Consider the following 16,352-nt stretch of genomic DNA (forward strand, 5'->3'; position numbering starts at 1 on the left):
TATGACGCCTTGCAAGAATGCACTTCTTCACATTTTGTTATATTGCAACCACGCTCTTTCTGGTGTAATTTATTGGAATTTTTAGTGGTAAAGCATCTCGAAATAGTACAGAATGGTGAAGTTTAAGAGATGGGTGGTTTTCAAAAGTTTTTACAGATTAGTAAGTAAAACTTTATTTATGTAGCACCTTTTAATACAAAATCAGAGAATTTCACAAGAGCCAAAATTGCATAAAAAACAGGACAAATTAATAATTTAAAAAATATGTATTCAACTGGCTTTCTGAGAGGCCACTCAACAGAACATCTTGTCTTCATTTGTCACATGTGAAAATTATATCACATGCAACCATTTGTGTTCAGTCCCCTTCACTCTGATGCCCTCAAATGAAGCACAAATTATCCTGAGCATACAGCCTCCATTGCAGTGGGATTCTTCAGAATGAAGCACATTCCCATGTTAAAATGTGAATAGAAAAAAATTAAAATCTGTTTGAGAACTTGTTGCTCACAGATGCTCTCCATCCAATCGAACTGAGTTAGTATCATTCAGGTGCTACAAACTTGCATCTTGCATGCTACTGTAGCATCTAAACAAGTGATTGTCATTTGCAGCAGATGCTCAAATCTGACAAAAACACTCCCCAAAATACGAAAAGTTGCAGAGTATGAGGAGAACAGATTAGAAGCAGGAGAAAATAGGCATGCACTGCACTTGGTATCACCTTTGCAATGTTTACCATCATTATCACCATCGCAAGAACTTCTAATATGATGCACCCCTATTGAGCCTGACTGCTCATCAAAGAAGAGACTAATGTTAATAATTCATCAGCTTTTCTTTGCTAAAATGCCACTAAAATACATTAAAGTTTGTGGTTGTAAGGTGACAAAATGAGTGTGAAACTGTGCGCCAGCAGAGGCATTTGCAGCCTTCACCTTATCATCATCTTCCTGACTTGTGTGCTAATTTCAGCGTGAACTCTGAGTGACTTCCACTGTTTATGTCCTGCAGGCATCGTGATGGTGTTGCACCTTTACATGCGCGGGTCAGCCATTACAGAGCAGCCGAAGTGGAATCTAGTGGAAGAGCCACTTGTGGCTGTGGGTGGTGACAGCGGAGGAGAGGAACAGCTTTTCAGAGTGACTGAGAGGTGTGGAGAGAGACTAAAGGGAGCACTGGGGGTTTGGTGGGGAAAGATTGGGACAGACTCTCCTTTTAATTTACTAATTAACCATGCAAATGAAATCTTAACAGGCTACTCAGAGGCAGTCCTCCAGGGAGGGAGCAAAGGCATTAGCGCTTGATTATACTCTGTCCATGTGGAGAGGGAAAATGGGAAGTAAAATATGTCAGTGCATAAAGTGTTGGAAAACTTATTGGCTTTCAGCAAATGGGCAGAGTTGAGGACATCCTTGAGAAGAACAAAAAAAACAAACAAACATCCTAACAAAACATAAATCAACACCAATAATCACACCACATGAACAGCATTTCTAATTTGATCTCAGATCGTATAAATCTGTCGCCAATCCTGGCAACAAAAAAAAAAACAAAAAAACAAAAAACTGTCTAAGAAGTAAATAAATTCTCACACTGAAAGCAGCTGAATAAATCAAAGTTTCGTTTTAGTGCATTTATTCAGTCGGTGGGGGTGGGGGGGAAGAAAATTGCTTTTAAGCCAAGTCACCAGAGGCACGATTATTGGTAGTCCAAATAATTTCTTTAAAATAAACGTACCTGAAGGTGGTTTTTAAATTTCACTTTGCGCTCGGTTTTTTCCGAGTGTCTGCGGACGAATGTTATTACAGGATGTGCTCGAATTAAACAAACGGGTAAACACTCGCTGAAGGCGACGTGAGCGGCAGCTTACCTTGAAGACGTCCTGCGTGTCGTCCATGCAGTACACCCTGATGTTGTACTCCAGCGTGGAGCAGTAGGCGTCGGAGAAGAGGACGAGCCGCAGGCGCTTGGCTGCGCCCATGTGCAGCGACTCTCCCACCAGGGCGAAGGTGCCCAGCTGCTCTGTGAACAGGCGGCACGTCTCGGCCTCAAGCTGGCAGTAATAAGGCTCGGACACCAGCTCCTCCCCCATCAGCAGGACGTCCTGGAGGACAGGAGAAAAAGAAAACAAGATGTGGACGGAAGGTCAAGCACCCAATTTATGTAGGAGGGAAGGGTAATGTGTTGCCTGATGTACGCGTAGGAGTGTGTTTGCAAAGGGCTCGTTAGCAAAGTGGCGCCGCAGAAAGGACCCAAACTACATTGTTCCTGCGGTGTGGCATCAAAGCGAAAGGTCTTCGGGGTAATGTTACATAAAGTTCTAGGCAACAGTTCGGATCAGAGGAAAAAAGCAAATACTTTGTTCTTGCTTCAGATTTCCTTCTCACCGCAAAGCCGCTTACAACACGCCGACGTGAAGCCGCATCCTTCCTCACACGTCCTATAGAATACCCTCAGTTTACTCAATAATGCATGAACGAGATCTTCCACTGACATGAAAGAAGACCCAAACGGATTCCTGGCGAGAACAGATGGTTCTGGAGGAGGAAAAGGTCGCAGCGGTACGGGGATTATTGGGAGTTTGGAAATTTGCTTCTACTTGTTTGGAGAGTCGATACTTGCTCATTTATCTGTAAAACAAACATTGCTGGGCTGCATAGTGGTACAGTTGGCAGCAATGTCGCCTTGCAGTAAGAAGGTTCTGGGTTCGATTCCTGGCCTGGGGTCTTTCTGCATGGAGTTTGTGCATGCATGGGTTCTCTCCGGCTTCCTCCCACAGTCCAAAAACACTGGCCTCTCCAAATTCTCCTTAGGTGTGAGGGTGTGTGCATGGTTGTTTGTCCTGTCTTTCTCTGTGTTGCCCTGCGATGGACTGGCGACCTGTCCAGGGTGACCCCGCCTCTCGCCCAAAATGTCTCGCTGCAGATAGGCACCAGCAGCCCTCCCGACCCCACTAAGGGACAAGGGTGTTAGAATGAGATCTTCCAAACATTGCTGATTTCTGATAAAAACTAGACCAGCAAGGCGACGCCTTGAATTTCCTGGCTTCGCCACAAAGGTGAAGTTCTGAATCCTGATGAGGACGGGACATCTGTGAAAATATCCCATTTCAGCCGCGGCACTGCACAGCTTTTATGAGATAATTCCAATGCTCTCTCGGCTAATTTGATGGAGACGAACTGGGCCCAAGGTGACAACATTTTCTCTAAAATCACATCATGCCTGTTGACTGACTCTTCCCATTAGCCCACCATGCTAAAGAGAGAATTGTGCCTGCCAAATGCGCAGCGAGCCCCTCTAGGATCGATTCACACAGACACCATCTACATCAATAGAATTAGTATCGACACGATTCATTTTCTATGCAACCACAATGGAGTCTTATTTCTTTATCGTCTTAATATTTCCGTGGTGAAACAGAAGCTCAGTTTTGCAGCGGAAAGGTTAATTTCTCCATCTGTATGCGTTGTGTTTTCCACATCTCTCCTATTGCGCTACATTTTTGTGGTTTCTCTCCAATAGATCTGCATTACCTGCTCATTTGCATCCATCTGCTTCCTCTTTCTTTCTGCTCTTAGTTTCTGACACACACCCGTGCCTCCTTCCACTCTCATTCTCTCGTCCACCTGGCGCTTCTTTACCGTAGTGGCCAACGCAGTCGGGCTATATTTGGCCCGTCCGATGATTAAAAGTGCTGGTCTAACCTCAGCCTTAGACAGGCCAATCCATCCCACAGACACCCCACCGCTGCCACACGGACGGTGGGGAGAGGCTGAATAATTTATGCACAATATCGAACATGAAAGAAGACCTAGTAACACTCCAAAGCCACCAGCACCCTTTCCAATCTCTCTGGGTTGTTGAGATGAGTAGACTGCCTCGAACCGGCGTTTGTTTTGTGTGAGGCTGTGTTGCCCACCAGGGGCTGTTCTCGGCTAGATTCATTTGCAACATGGGCAACGTTCGAATTTCATGGGTAGAAAAACAGGGAGAAAACTCTGCAAATTGGAAGCAGCAGTCGACAACGGTCAAGGAGCACTCAGAAGAGCACTTTGAGGATGAGTAATTTGCTTAGAGAATTTCTATTTTCACAATCATGTTGCCAAGCAAACCTTTAGCTGGAGCGAAGCAGCCGATGGACAGCGTGCAGCGACTTGCAAAAAGTATTCCCACTTCCTTCACCTTCCTTTTGTCGCTTTAAAACTACAAACTTTTTTTGCTTTCTTGGGAGTTTATGTGGCGGACCGACGCAAAAATGAGCATTATTCTGACAAATCTATTTTTGAGCACATTACGTGAAGGTGCATGCGTTTGTTTTCATCCTCCCTTTATTGGGATTCATATCTGTGTCATCAATCTCAGTGTAAATCCAGCTGCTCTGTGAAGACCTCAGAGGTTTGTTAGAGAACATTAGTGAGCAAACAGCTTCATAAAGACCGAGAAACACAGCAGACAGGTCAGGGAGAAAGTTTAAAGCATGGTTAGGTTATAAAACAATGTAACACAGAGCTCTATTCAATCCATCATCTGAAAATGGAAAGAGCCTGGCACAGCTGTAAACCTACTAAGACACGACAATTCACCTACACTGACAGGCCGGGCAAGGACACAAATAATCAGATAAGCAGCCCAAAGTGGGAACCTGGTGGAGCTGCAGGGATCCATTCCACAGCTCACATAGGGGAATCTGTCGACACGATAAATGTTAGTCTTGCACTAGACAAATCTGGTCTATAATGAAGAGTGGTAAGAAAAAGAAATCAATATGTTCTGTTTGCCACGAGCTATGTAAGGAGCGTGGTGAATATGTGGAAGATGGAGCTGTGATTCAACGCGACAAAATTAAACATGCACGTGTGGAACACAATGATCCTTCTGAACACCCAGTTCCCACAGTGAAACATGGAGGTGGCTGTATCATGCTGTGGGACAGGGAAGCTGCTCAGAGAATGGGGGGGTGGATAATGGGAGGAAGCAAAATGCAGAGCAATCCTGGAAGAAAACCTGCCAGGATATGGCAGAGTTTCACCTGCTAACAAGAGCACAACAAACATGCAACCCAAGCTACAAAGCTGTGGTTCAGATCAAAGCATCATCAAGTGATAAATTACCCAAGTCAGTGTTTGGTTTAAACAGTTTTGGAAAGACTGGCCGAAAATCTCAGTGTGAATGTGCAGATTAAACAGATTTACTCCAAAACACATGAAGCTTTAGCTGCAGCAAAAGGTTGTTCTATAAATCATTATCAGAGGCTGAATAGAAACATATTTCACACTTTTCAGGTTTTCAATTGCAAATACTTTGATAGAATTATACAGTACTTTTTACTATTCAGTCAGATAAATTTCAGTAACGTCCATTTTGAGATATGGCATAAAGATGACAAAATGTGAAAAAAAAAAAAAACATGTAGGATGTATAAATACATATATACTTTTTCCAGGCCCTTTAATTTAAACCCTGTGGAGGAGTAGTGAGGAGTACGTTAGGCAGCCGGGTGTGTTGTGGTGTGCATTTCAAGTCACGAGCAGGAAAAGTTTGTACTTTTCACACAGAAACAATCAATAAGTTCAGTAATACTTCACAGTTGCACTGACTAGCGGCTTTGTCTTCCTACAAAAAGGATTTGTGCTGGAGCTGCAGTTAGACTCTCACCTCCCAAGCGCCCTCGTAGTTCTGCTTCTTGAGGCGGACGGCCCAGTTATCCAGGCACGCATCAAAGCAGTGGTCCATGCTGAGGATAACTGGCCGGCTCAGGACCACCCCCGGAGGGCCGCAGCTCACAATGGGGCTCAGGAGGGTCTGGCAGCCGGCCAGCGGTAACCTACGGCGGGAGTGGGGAAGAGGTGGACGCATTAAGATGAAGTGGTTGCAATTATTTCGATATTAGAGAGAATTTACAGCTCTCTTTGAGGCAGGATATGATACTGTCACCTCTGCAAATTATCCAGCAGCTGTAACACAGAATAATTAAAGCCCGCTGCTGGACTCTGAGACGAGCCGGGCCAACGCGAGAGGACCGAAGAAACATTACAGAATGCAACGGCTCCGCTTCCAGAGGATGAGTGCGGCAAGCCAGATAGACGCTGCTTTCCAAACAATTCATTTAACTTAAACAGCGCACATCCTTGTAAAAGGCTATGTTATTTATTTACATCCCTCCTCCACAGCACTGGCAGAGCCTCTTAAGCCGTTCCTAATGGAACAGTAGAGCATCAAAACAAACAGCCTAGTGGCATTCAGGGAAGACTGCCAGTTAAACAGCGCTAAAGAGACCCACCTTAAATCTTCCTTCCGCTGAACAGTGAGATAAATCTCATAGATCTTTCCTCTGGGGATGGCCTCGGGAGGAATGAGCAGGCTGATTCCTAATGCAAATAACAACAAAAGGGAGAGAAGTGCGTTGGAGGGGGGAGGAGGCGTGTGAGCGAGTGGGGGACAGGCTCATTTGTTCTGACTGAACAGTGCTTTTGTCATCTCACAAAGGAAGCCAGCCCACTCCACAAACTGTACGCGTGAAACCCCCCCAAAACTAAACAAAAATCCAAATCTATTCTGAAGGTCAGAGGCAGCCTCCTTCAGGTGCAGTGGATGCAAAATCTGTGCGCCAGCAGCCGTGGCGGCACACGTCCCCGATGTCAACAATTAGCCGAGACAAAAGGCGCGCGCGGCGGCGTGGTTTAAATGTCCTCCGTCTGCCACAAAGTAGATAATTGAGACCATGGAACAGACTACTTCAGGAAAATTGCACTTCCCCAGGAGAGTGTTAGAAAATGCATGTCGGAGAACACAGAGAGACACTGAAGCGGTTTGAGTGCTGCGGCATTCATGTTGTGATTCTTCTGCTAAAATTACCCACTCTGAATGGCATTTAAAAATGTGGGCCAAACAGTGAATGTGACACTATTTTAACAATCTCTCAGTTTTAAACCGGGTCTGTTCGTCATGAGGCTGCGTCGGATTGAGTCGGGCGAAGGTGTCTGAACGTTGGCATCCGCGCCTGGATCTGTAAAGAGCGCTCCCGCTCGCTCTGAAGCCGTGATGAATGACAGAATAACTCCTTTGAGTGAATGCATGCGAGTGTAAGATTTCTTTCCTTCTTGTGTCCCTATGAGAAGACAGGTGCCAATGCGTGGTATAGTCAACATGGCTTTGAGTTAATCCATGCATAAAATATCTGTAAGAGACGGGCAACACACACACACACACACGCACACACACACACCCAGGGAGAGAGCAGTGGTGAAGAAAAACAGGAAAAAAGACCCTTTTCTTCTAGAAGATATTGTCATGCTGGCATCAGCTAATCTGGACAGTCTACAAAGAGCCAAGTGGAAAAACTGTCTCCCAGTATAATTATATAAGCTCTGTACTCTGCTGCTGTAAGGAGAAAAAACCCCAGCAGAATAATCATGGTGGACTTTTTTTTTGTCAGAAATTGCATCACTTTAACTGTCTTTACTTCTCCATCCAGCCACTTAGACCATGGATGACATTTGTGGACATGGACTACAATTTCAACCTGTTCCGGCATTAGTCAGAAGCTTGATTGGAATAATTTGTTTGACGTTTTACTCCAGGACTCTTGTCAAGTACAATGTTGTTGCCACAAATTGATTTCATCTCAGAACATTTGCTTTTAACTATTCATGCTGTGCTGTTGAGATGTAGGTTACTGACAAGGCACTGGACCAAATTATTCACTCTAGATTCTGCTAGAGGCAAAATCCTTGCTTTCTCACTTAAATTTTTAAAGCTTCCATGCAGACTTTTCAAAAATATCAATCATAATTACTGTAGTTTATCACACACACAGTACTTCATATTCAGGTTTTGTATTGTTTTTGGTATATTTTTTTTATTATAAATTATTTAATCAAAAAAATTCAACCCACCGATATAAAGCTTCCATGTGAAAAAGTCTCCGGTGACATCATATAAGGGTCAGATCCTTTTGTTTTTAATCAAATTCATCTTTCAAAAATATTTACTCATATTCTGTACACTGTAAAAAAAAATCCATAAAAGTTACAATAAAATACCAGCAGCTGTGGTTGCCAGAATTTTACCGTATTTATGTGGTAAAATTCAACCACAGCTGCTGATGTCTTGTAAATTAGAGATGTTTTTTTTTTTTTTTTTTTACAGTGCACAGTTGCAACCAAATACTTGTGCTATATGTAAGAACATTGTGTGCAGATATGCATTTAGCCAATCAGAAAAATCCAAAGCGGACTTTAAATAAATGCGAATGTTTTGAGTATTTTTATCATCCCTGTTTAGTTCACCTAAACATTCCTTGGCAGTCTCTAACATGGTTTGTTTTGTCAGCAGAGTCAAACTGTATGACTGAAACTCTTAAAGCTTCACAATCTGTGTTGAAATCCTTTAAAAAAAACAAAACACTATGAGTCTGAGAAAAAAGTTAAAACCAATCATCGTCGTTGATAAGCTCAATTCTTCTGCATCTTTGTCGTCATCGCCCCAAACACACACAAAGGAAAATGTCCGATTTGTTTTACTCAATGCGCTTTCTTTTTTTTTTTTTTTTACTGCGCTGGAGAGTATTTTTAACCCATTAGAACATGATGTAATATATTTCTCCGCCAGTTACAGTTTAGCAGGTGTCTCAGGTCCAAATGGGTTGATCACTGGCTAAAACAAGGCTTTTAATGCACTTTTGGGGCCTCATCTTGTCCCCGGGAACGTAATGACTGCTTGTTTCTTGCCTTGCATTAAGTCCTCAAACACATTTGCACGTGTGTTATCCTGGTAAAAACCCATTAGAGGAGCCCATATGAAGGAAGACACCGAAGTGTTTATAGGATTCAGCTGTTCCTAATAAACTCTCCTTGTTAACATCCAGTCGGACACATTAAAGCAGGTGTAATAAAGCAACAGAATGGCCTTTCTCTCAGAGCACTTCTTCATAAACTGTAGCAGCAGATGTTGAATTATTTGGATAATTTATGTATTGTTTGCTTAAAGTTTAGCAGCATTAGAGGAGATTACTTAGATCTCCTTGCCAGACATGAAGAGACAGTGAGTGAATAAAACATTGCTGTCTGTACTGTCTGATTCTGCATGATGGTGAAACTGTTGAATGAACACGCTGAACAGAACGTGCTACATGGACCCGAAGCCTAAACATTTAACTCCTTGGACTAAAATGTTGGTCTGTGGTGCATGTTGTTTATACAGTGTAGTAGCTTTCTTTTATGAGCTTAAAATAAACGAATGAAAACAATATATTTATTTACCTATCTGAATGATGATGTGCGGATCACATCAGCTTTTATCAGACCAAATAAAGCATTCTTCCCTCTTAAATTATTTCGCATTACAACCAACTTCAAAGTGCTTTATTTCCATTTTAAATAATAGCACAGTATTATGGACTGGAATGAAAAGGCTGCATAGCTTTTGATTTCTTTTAAAAAATACAATCTGGTCAGTAGAAATTTGCAAAATTTTACACTGTCAGATTTTGCTGCAATTGCAAGTTCAAATCTCTGCCATCAGATTTTTATGGAAATCATCAATTTTTGATGTCTTGCCATGGATCTGAATTTAGGTCCTGACTGTGACTGAGAATGTGTTTTGATCTAAACATTTTCATTTTGCAGCTGCTGGTCGTTGTCCTGCTGGAAGGTGACTCGCTAACAGACCAGCTGAAGAAGAGCATCGTTAGAGCATGATGCTGCCCCCACCATGTAGGGATGATGTTCAGTGTTAGCTTTCCACCACACCTAGTATAGCTGCCAAACATTTACTCTGTCCTCTATTTAAAAATATAAATTTAAACAGGACTTCTTATGGCTTTGCCTCAACATTATTTTTTCCTGCCACTCATATAAAAGGCCGGACTGGGGCTGCGATGTAAGCTGCAGATCTCCAAAGCTCAGGATTGCTCTTATTGCTGAGCCTGTAAGTTTAGGTGGAAGTGAATGTCTTCAGGTCCGTAGACTTTCAGTTTTACCACACTTTTTAACATGATGGAGGGAGCAGCGCTCCATGAGATATTCATAGTAATTTATATTAGAAATATTAAATATTTCTAATATTTTATATGAGAAATTAATATCTAATATATTACAAACACAATGTTCGGATGGCATTTGTTTACTAGCACATTATTCCTGTTGAGGTGACTTTTGAATGCAGTTGGTTACACTTGGTTTTATTAAGGTGCCTTTAATTACTTGGCATGGTACACTTTTTGAGAACCATTGCATCTTTCAAATTCACAATTAAAAACTACAGTGTATTGGTCAATCGCATAGAATCCTGTTTTTTCTCTGTCTTTTTTTTATTTTTCACCAGATAAAATCCGGATAAAACACTTTGAAGTTTGCAGCTCATGACAGAATATCAAAAAGTTCAAGAGTGATAAAGGGCAAATGACTGTAAACATTAAAAGCCAAAGCAACCAGAATAAAACGACTCAAAGAGGACGGTCAGCTTCCTCATTTATTAGATGCTGTAAAACACAAACAGGCTTTCCTAACAGCTGATTAGAAAGTAATCTGAAAACTACATTTACCATTTTGTTCATTAGGATTCCAAAGCCTTGATCTGGACATATTAAAAGTGTTACGTTTTTTTTCTTCTTCTTTTTAAATATGGACCTATTAAAATCTCATTCTACGTTATCAAGTTCATCAGCTTTAATCGTGGCTGGTTGTGGCATTTCAATCTTTTGGAGGACAGAGAACATTGAGATGTCATGTCATGTAATAGCAATGTGCTTCACATTGATGTCTTAATGAGTTTGTAGCCTCTAGTTTATGTCACAAAAAGTAAAAAATTACCAACGGACGCTCTTCAGACCATTAACTGTTCCTCCCAAAACACTTATAAGTCAGACTATGGTTCCATAATTGTATTAAATCATCTGTACAACAGAGAAGACAGATTAAATGAATGAAGAACCCACCTGTGTTGGGGATTGTTAATCTCCCACCCAGGAAGTTGAAAGTCCCGTAGGAGGTGTTGGCCACGTCACGGGGGAGAGTTTTAAAGTAGGTCTGAGTGGACAGCCTGCTCACAAACTCTGTGGTGTCCGAGTTTAGCTTCCCGTTGTGGAGCGTGTGCGATCCGTTGGGAAGCGGGTCCAGCAGAGGCCCGTTGGTCATGGAGAACTTCCCAGCCGTGTCGTGGCGAGAGCGCAGCGTGCCCTGGTAGCTGGTGGTGGTGGTCGTCAGATCAGGCTGGATGGTGAGCAAATGGGAGTTCTCTGTTCGAATAATGAAAACAGAGAGAGGAAAGGAAAAAGGGAGATATGTGAATCTCAATGAGTGGCGGGGGGAGGGAGAGGGAGGGAGGAGAGTGGAGGGATTCAACATCACACAGGCAGACCTCACACTCTAAAGCTGTTTGCATCACGCAGAGAAAAACTGAAACAAACACTGAAAGAGACACATGGTTCAGAAAACAGAGCATTCACACACACACACACACACACGCAAATGCTCTACAACACATAAACACAAATTCCACCCAAAGCCACTCAATTTCCACCCCCCCACCCTCTCCTGCTCTATCACTGCCTGTCTTTTTAGCAGCCACACAATCAATCCCAAACAGAACTCAGATGCAGCTTAGCATCCAGAATGCATAAAGGCTTTTTATTTTCACGGTGAATCACAGCCACTGCAACCCAGTTCCCCCGTCTCCATCCGCCTCAGACAGTTGTATTTCTATTACTCGCTGTTAAACCTCAGAGGCTCCACACAGGCAGTAAACAGAGTGGGTACGTTTCCTGACAATGAGGTGGTGGCGAAACATAATGTGCCAAGCAGGCAAATAAAGAGCTCATGAACCGCGCGCACACACACACACACACACACACACACACACACACACACACACACACACACACACACACACACACACACACACACACGCACATGCACACACGCACACATAACTCTTCCTTGGACCACAGACCCACTTGTAAGTGCACTCACACCACCTCCACGACCACAGTTCCCAACAGGTTCAGAGCGACATGTGGACGAATGCTTCATGGTCACAGTGGGAAGATGGACAGACGAGGGTAAAACAAAAAAACAGTGTCCTACTGCTGTGGGGAGGCCTTCGTGGCCGTGGCGCCCACACACCTGGCTTGCTGGGCTTAATGCCCATAGGCTGGAAGCCAGTGGTGAGTATGGAGGAGTCCGCCACGTCAGCGTCCAGGCCCTCCTTCTTGCGCCGGTAGACCAGGACGACCACGATGAGCAGCAGGGTCAGACAGAGGGCCACGGCCACCATGCCCACGTACAGCGCCACGTCCTCGGCGCCGCTCACAGCTGCAAGCAGAGAGATTATTAATCGAGACGCTCCGGCTGCGTGAGGCGTCTTGTTGTTTTGTTCAATGGAAAAAGTTTTCTTGAGGACTTCTTTAGCTACGTGGGGTCAGTGTCACATTTAGTGCAGTGGTACTTTATCTTGCGTGGTGGTTTTTTAATCTAGAAAACTTTAATCTGATATTAGATAACCCAAGATTTATGAAGTCTGGATAGCCTGAGAGTTTGTGTTACTGAGTTTTCTGTTTGAATTTTGTGCACCATAAATACAAAACGCACAAATAAGTAAGTACAACACTGTAAAAGCCGAGAGGAGCCATTTTTCTGTACTCCTCACTGTCAAAGAGCTGTGGCCTGCTCAAGTTTTCTTATGTAAGTGAAATCTGCAAGCATTCCTACAACTCTCTTCAGGTCCTATTAAAGCATATTAATTATGACCTACAGTAACAATGTGTCTCTTTGTTTTTCAAATCGTTTGAAGATTCCCTGCTGTACTTTGGATTATCGTCCTGTTGTATGGCTCAGTTAAAGCCAAGCCCCTAATGTCTTCGTGACAGATGGCTTCACATCTGACTCCCAAACTGCAGAGGTAAACAGATGTGTTGCCGGCTCATTGCAAACATTCCTATGTCATGAAGGTGGAAGACAAGCCAAGTGTTATGAATGAAAACGTTTGAAATCTGGCTTTGTCTAAGCAGAGTATCTTAACCGAGTCCTGGAGTTTGTTTCAACATGTAAAACTATGATTTCTTTTTATTTAATGTGCTAAAAGAAGCAACATCTTGGGAGTTTGTTGCATGGTAACCAATAAATGCTCCATGGTTATAAAATGTCACGTGTGATGATTCTATGTGATGTATGACTTCCACCTTTTGAGATTACTTTTGCACTTGTTCACAATAATAATTTTTATTTAGATGCACTCTTATTTGTAAATATAACCACTGGGGTTGTGCGTCTCTGGTTTGTGCCAAACAACTGTCCCATCTGGATACACAGCCAACAATGTGATTCACTTTGGAGAAAATAAAAGGTGCCTGAGTGACTCTTCCATATCGGTACGGCTTGGCTAATCTTAACATCTCAAATAACCACATCTGGAAAAACAAATATTATTCAATACTTTAATTTCTTTCTTCAAACTCGTACAAACTTGAAAAAAAATACCCTAATGATACTTGACTACATATGACCCCATGTCTTATTTATGAACTATGAGTTCCTCAGGATAACTGCTGATGTCTTTCCCTGTTGGCATTACGCTAACACACATCTAGTTGCTCCAGGAAAAACTCCTGCTTTTATAAATGTTACATGTTACCTGAAACACAGAACTTGGCTCCTGCTAATATTCTCTAAGACTACCTACTTAGTTTATATGAAGTATGACTTGCTAAAGTTTAAAACCAAAAGTAAGTGCATTGACTTTCTCTATGTGGCTGGATGTCTTAGGCCACCATGTTGCTCGTCTTTTCTCTCTCTTACTTTTTGTAACACTCGCATGTCAAATGTTAAGGGGAAAAAAAAATCCAAGAGATATGGTCTTTATTGACTGCTACTGACAGCATAAGAGCATTCTCCTCCTAAAAAGTTTATTTTCTTTTTTTTCTTAACTACGTGTGTGTGCAGTTGAGTTTTTATGTTTTTTTTTGCAGGAGAATGGGATTCGCTACAGCCGTCTCCCTGTGCTGCTAGAATTTGGTGGCGGAGGATTCTCCCAAGGCCTTTGTGGAGCACCATTGTGCCCAGAAGCCACTGGGGCGTAGTGCTGTCAAGCGAACACAGCCAAGGAGGGGACACAACGAGCGGTGCAGCATTGAGGGATGGGGAACAACAGAAAAGGTTAAAGTGCTGCAGGCTGCGCGTGTGCTGAGTTGACAACAAAAGGAGGAGGACAGGGTGGAAGAGAGGAGACAGGAACAAATGTACCAGAAGGAAAATTACAATTAAAAGGCAAATGGGAGGGCTGAGTAATGTGCCTTTGACTGACAGCTTGTAGGAAATTAGCATTTTTATCAATAACAAATCCAGAAATAAACCGGATTAGGAACCAATTCATCATTTTTGTCATTAAAATTTGCAGGCATTCGTGATGATTTTGAAGCAACGAGCAACAACAAAGAGCTGCATTAACCTTTACAAACAACCGTTTGACATTTTAAAACGGTGTTAGTGAATCTGAGGCATGTGATAGAAAATTAAAATAGCAGTCAAATAAAAAATAAAAACAGGAGTCTCATATTTATTGAATTTTGTGTATTTCTTAGTCCATCTCTCCTGCCTCTCGTGCTTCTAAATCTCAATTTCCTTGGACAAAGCTTCCCCAAAAGTTAAAAATGAAATGCCAGAATCTATTTCATGGGTGATTATCTCAGTGCAATCTGATACTTTAAGTAGAGGGATTATAAGCAACTAACCTCTATGGCAGCTCCTCGTTCAGCCAGAGATCTCTTGACAAGTAATCAATCGTGAATGACTGGCTAAAGATAAACACGAGATTGTGCTTTTTATTTTTTTTGTTTTTGTTCTAAGCAGATATCCGCAGAACACACTTCCGGCTTGAAGCATCTTCTGGGACGCACTCCCATCCTCTCCGCTTTTCTTATAGTCCATTTACCTATGTGCTCCTCTCTATCTCTGACTCGACTCCCCGTGTTTTTCCATACGTTTCCTCAGGCTAGCACAGAGGTGCTTAACTCTGAGCAGCCTGGATGAACCCTCCGCTCTTCACAGTGAGCTCCAGAAGCAGGAAGGGGAGACGTACTGCACCTCTCATTAAGTTTCTCAAATCCAATTGCTTTCGGCGAGTCAAAGGTCAGATGACGCCGTGATATTTGGACAGGTAGTTTTCCAGGCTGTTGAGGGATACTTGGTCTCACAAAAGACAAAACAACACCCATCAGATAGGAGAGCAGCCACCTGCTTTCTACTGATTTAGATTAGCTTACTTTCCGAGGACACGCCAAAGACACCTGGTGGAGCCAAAGAGATCCGGTATCTCTCCACTTCCTTTTCCTCTTCAAGCACACCGCTCTTGCATCCAAACAATGAAGTCAGTCAATCAGACTACCCCCTCCTCCCTTTCTCCCGCTCTGTCCACCTCTCTCATCCTCTGCCCAGACTGTAATCTCTGGTGGCTTATCAGAGCATCACTGAGTGAAGTTTTATCTGACCCACCAGGTGTCACAGCCAAACGATCCCAGTGCTCACTGCAGCTCCTCCTGGCCTGCAGTCATTGATTCTCATGATGCCAGCCAATAATTGAAAGGACATCCATCACACTTTTAATTGACACAGCTAATCAGCTTTTATAATTGGATGGGTTCTACTTTAGTCCCTCTCCAAAGTGCCCTCTCTTTCCATGCACTCCATACCAATTTGCACATCGTCCGCCTTCCCCTCTCTGTCATCCGTCACTGCATCCTCCACTTCTACTTGACTTAATTGCACAACTTTTGATTCTCTTTGTGTGTGACCTCTCATCATGATTGACACCTGCCTGTGGATAATCTGTAGATGTGATGAGCTTTTTTTTTTTTCTTGCAGAAATGACCGCAGGGCAATGTCTGTTTTGCTCTGTGAGCTTTCACTTCAGTTCGTCAGACTAGCTCCAGGGCTGGCTGGTTAAGGATCAGTTTCTGAATTGAGATGGACCCGCATAACTCATCTCCTCTGAAGCCGTGAATCTGGGTTCTGGCAATGTTTGGGTTCTTACTGTACTGACAGACGGAATAATGTTCCCGGCTCTCACTGGGTTCCTACACGGTTTGAAAGGACATAATTACAGAAGTTTAATGTGAAACTTACAAAAAAACAGAAAATGATGGATGGATCCTCCCCAGGATGGATGGATGGATGGATGGATGGATGGATGAGTGGAAGGATGGTTGGATGGATGGATGAATGAGTGGATGGATGGATGAGTGGGTGGATGGATGAGTAAATAGATGGATGGATGGATGGATGGATGGATGGATGAGTGGATGGATGAGTGGATGGATGAATGGATGGATGGGTGGGGGGGTGGATGGATGGATGGAT

The 16,352-nt window shown here is 43.0% G+C and overlaps 1 protein-coding gene across 3 annotated transcripts in view; it reads right to left on the bottom strand.

Annotated features, from left to right (window-relative positions):
- The window catches only part of unc5a (unc-5 netrin receptor A), a 60,743-nt gene that overhangs the window by 18,919 nt on the left and 25,472 nt on the right, over nucleotides 1–16,352 (bottom strand). For 2 of the 3 annotated variants that reach the window (XM_015055791.1, XM_015055793.1), the window contains 5 exons: nucleotides 12,087–12,314; nucleotides 10,940–11,239; nucleotides 6,284–6,371; nucleotides 5,659–5,827; nucleotides 1,874–2,107 (listed from right to left, as the gene is read on the bottom strand). In XM_015055791.1, the coding sequence (XP_014911277.1) occupies nucleotides 1,874–2,107; nucleotides 5,659–5,827; nucleotides 6,284–6,371; nucleotides 10,940–11,239; nucleotides 12,087–12,314 (1,019 nt within the window). The remainder of the gene's footprint in view (nucleotides 1–1,873; nucleotides 2,108–5,658; nucleotides 5,828–6,283; nucleotides 6,372–10,939; nucleotides 11,240–12,086; nucleotides 12,315–16,352) is intronic. The other variant, XM_015055792.1, reaches the window with a different exon arrangement.

Source organism: Poecilia latipinna, unplaced genomic scaffold (assembly GCF_001443285.1).
Source record: "Poecilia latipinna isolate Pla-1442-1.1 unplaced genomic scaffold, P_latipinna-1.0 Scaffold1335, whole genome shotgun sequence".
Taxonomy (NCBI): Eukaryota; Metazoa; Chordata; class Actinopteri; order Cyprinodontiformes; family Poeciliidae; genus Poecilia; species Poecilia latipinna.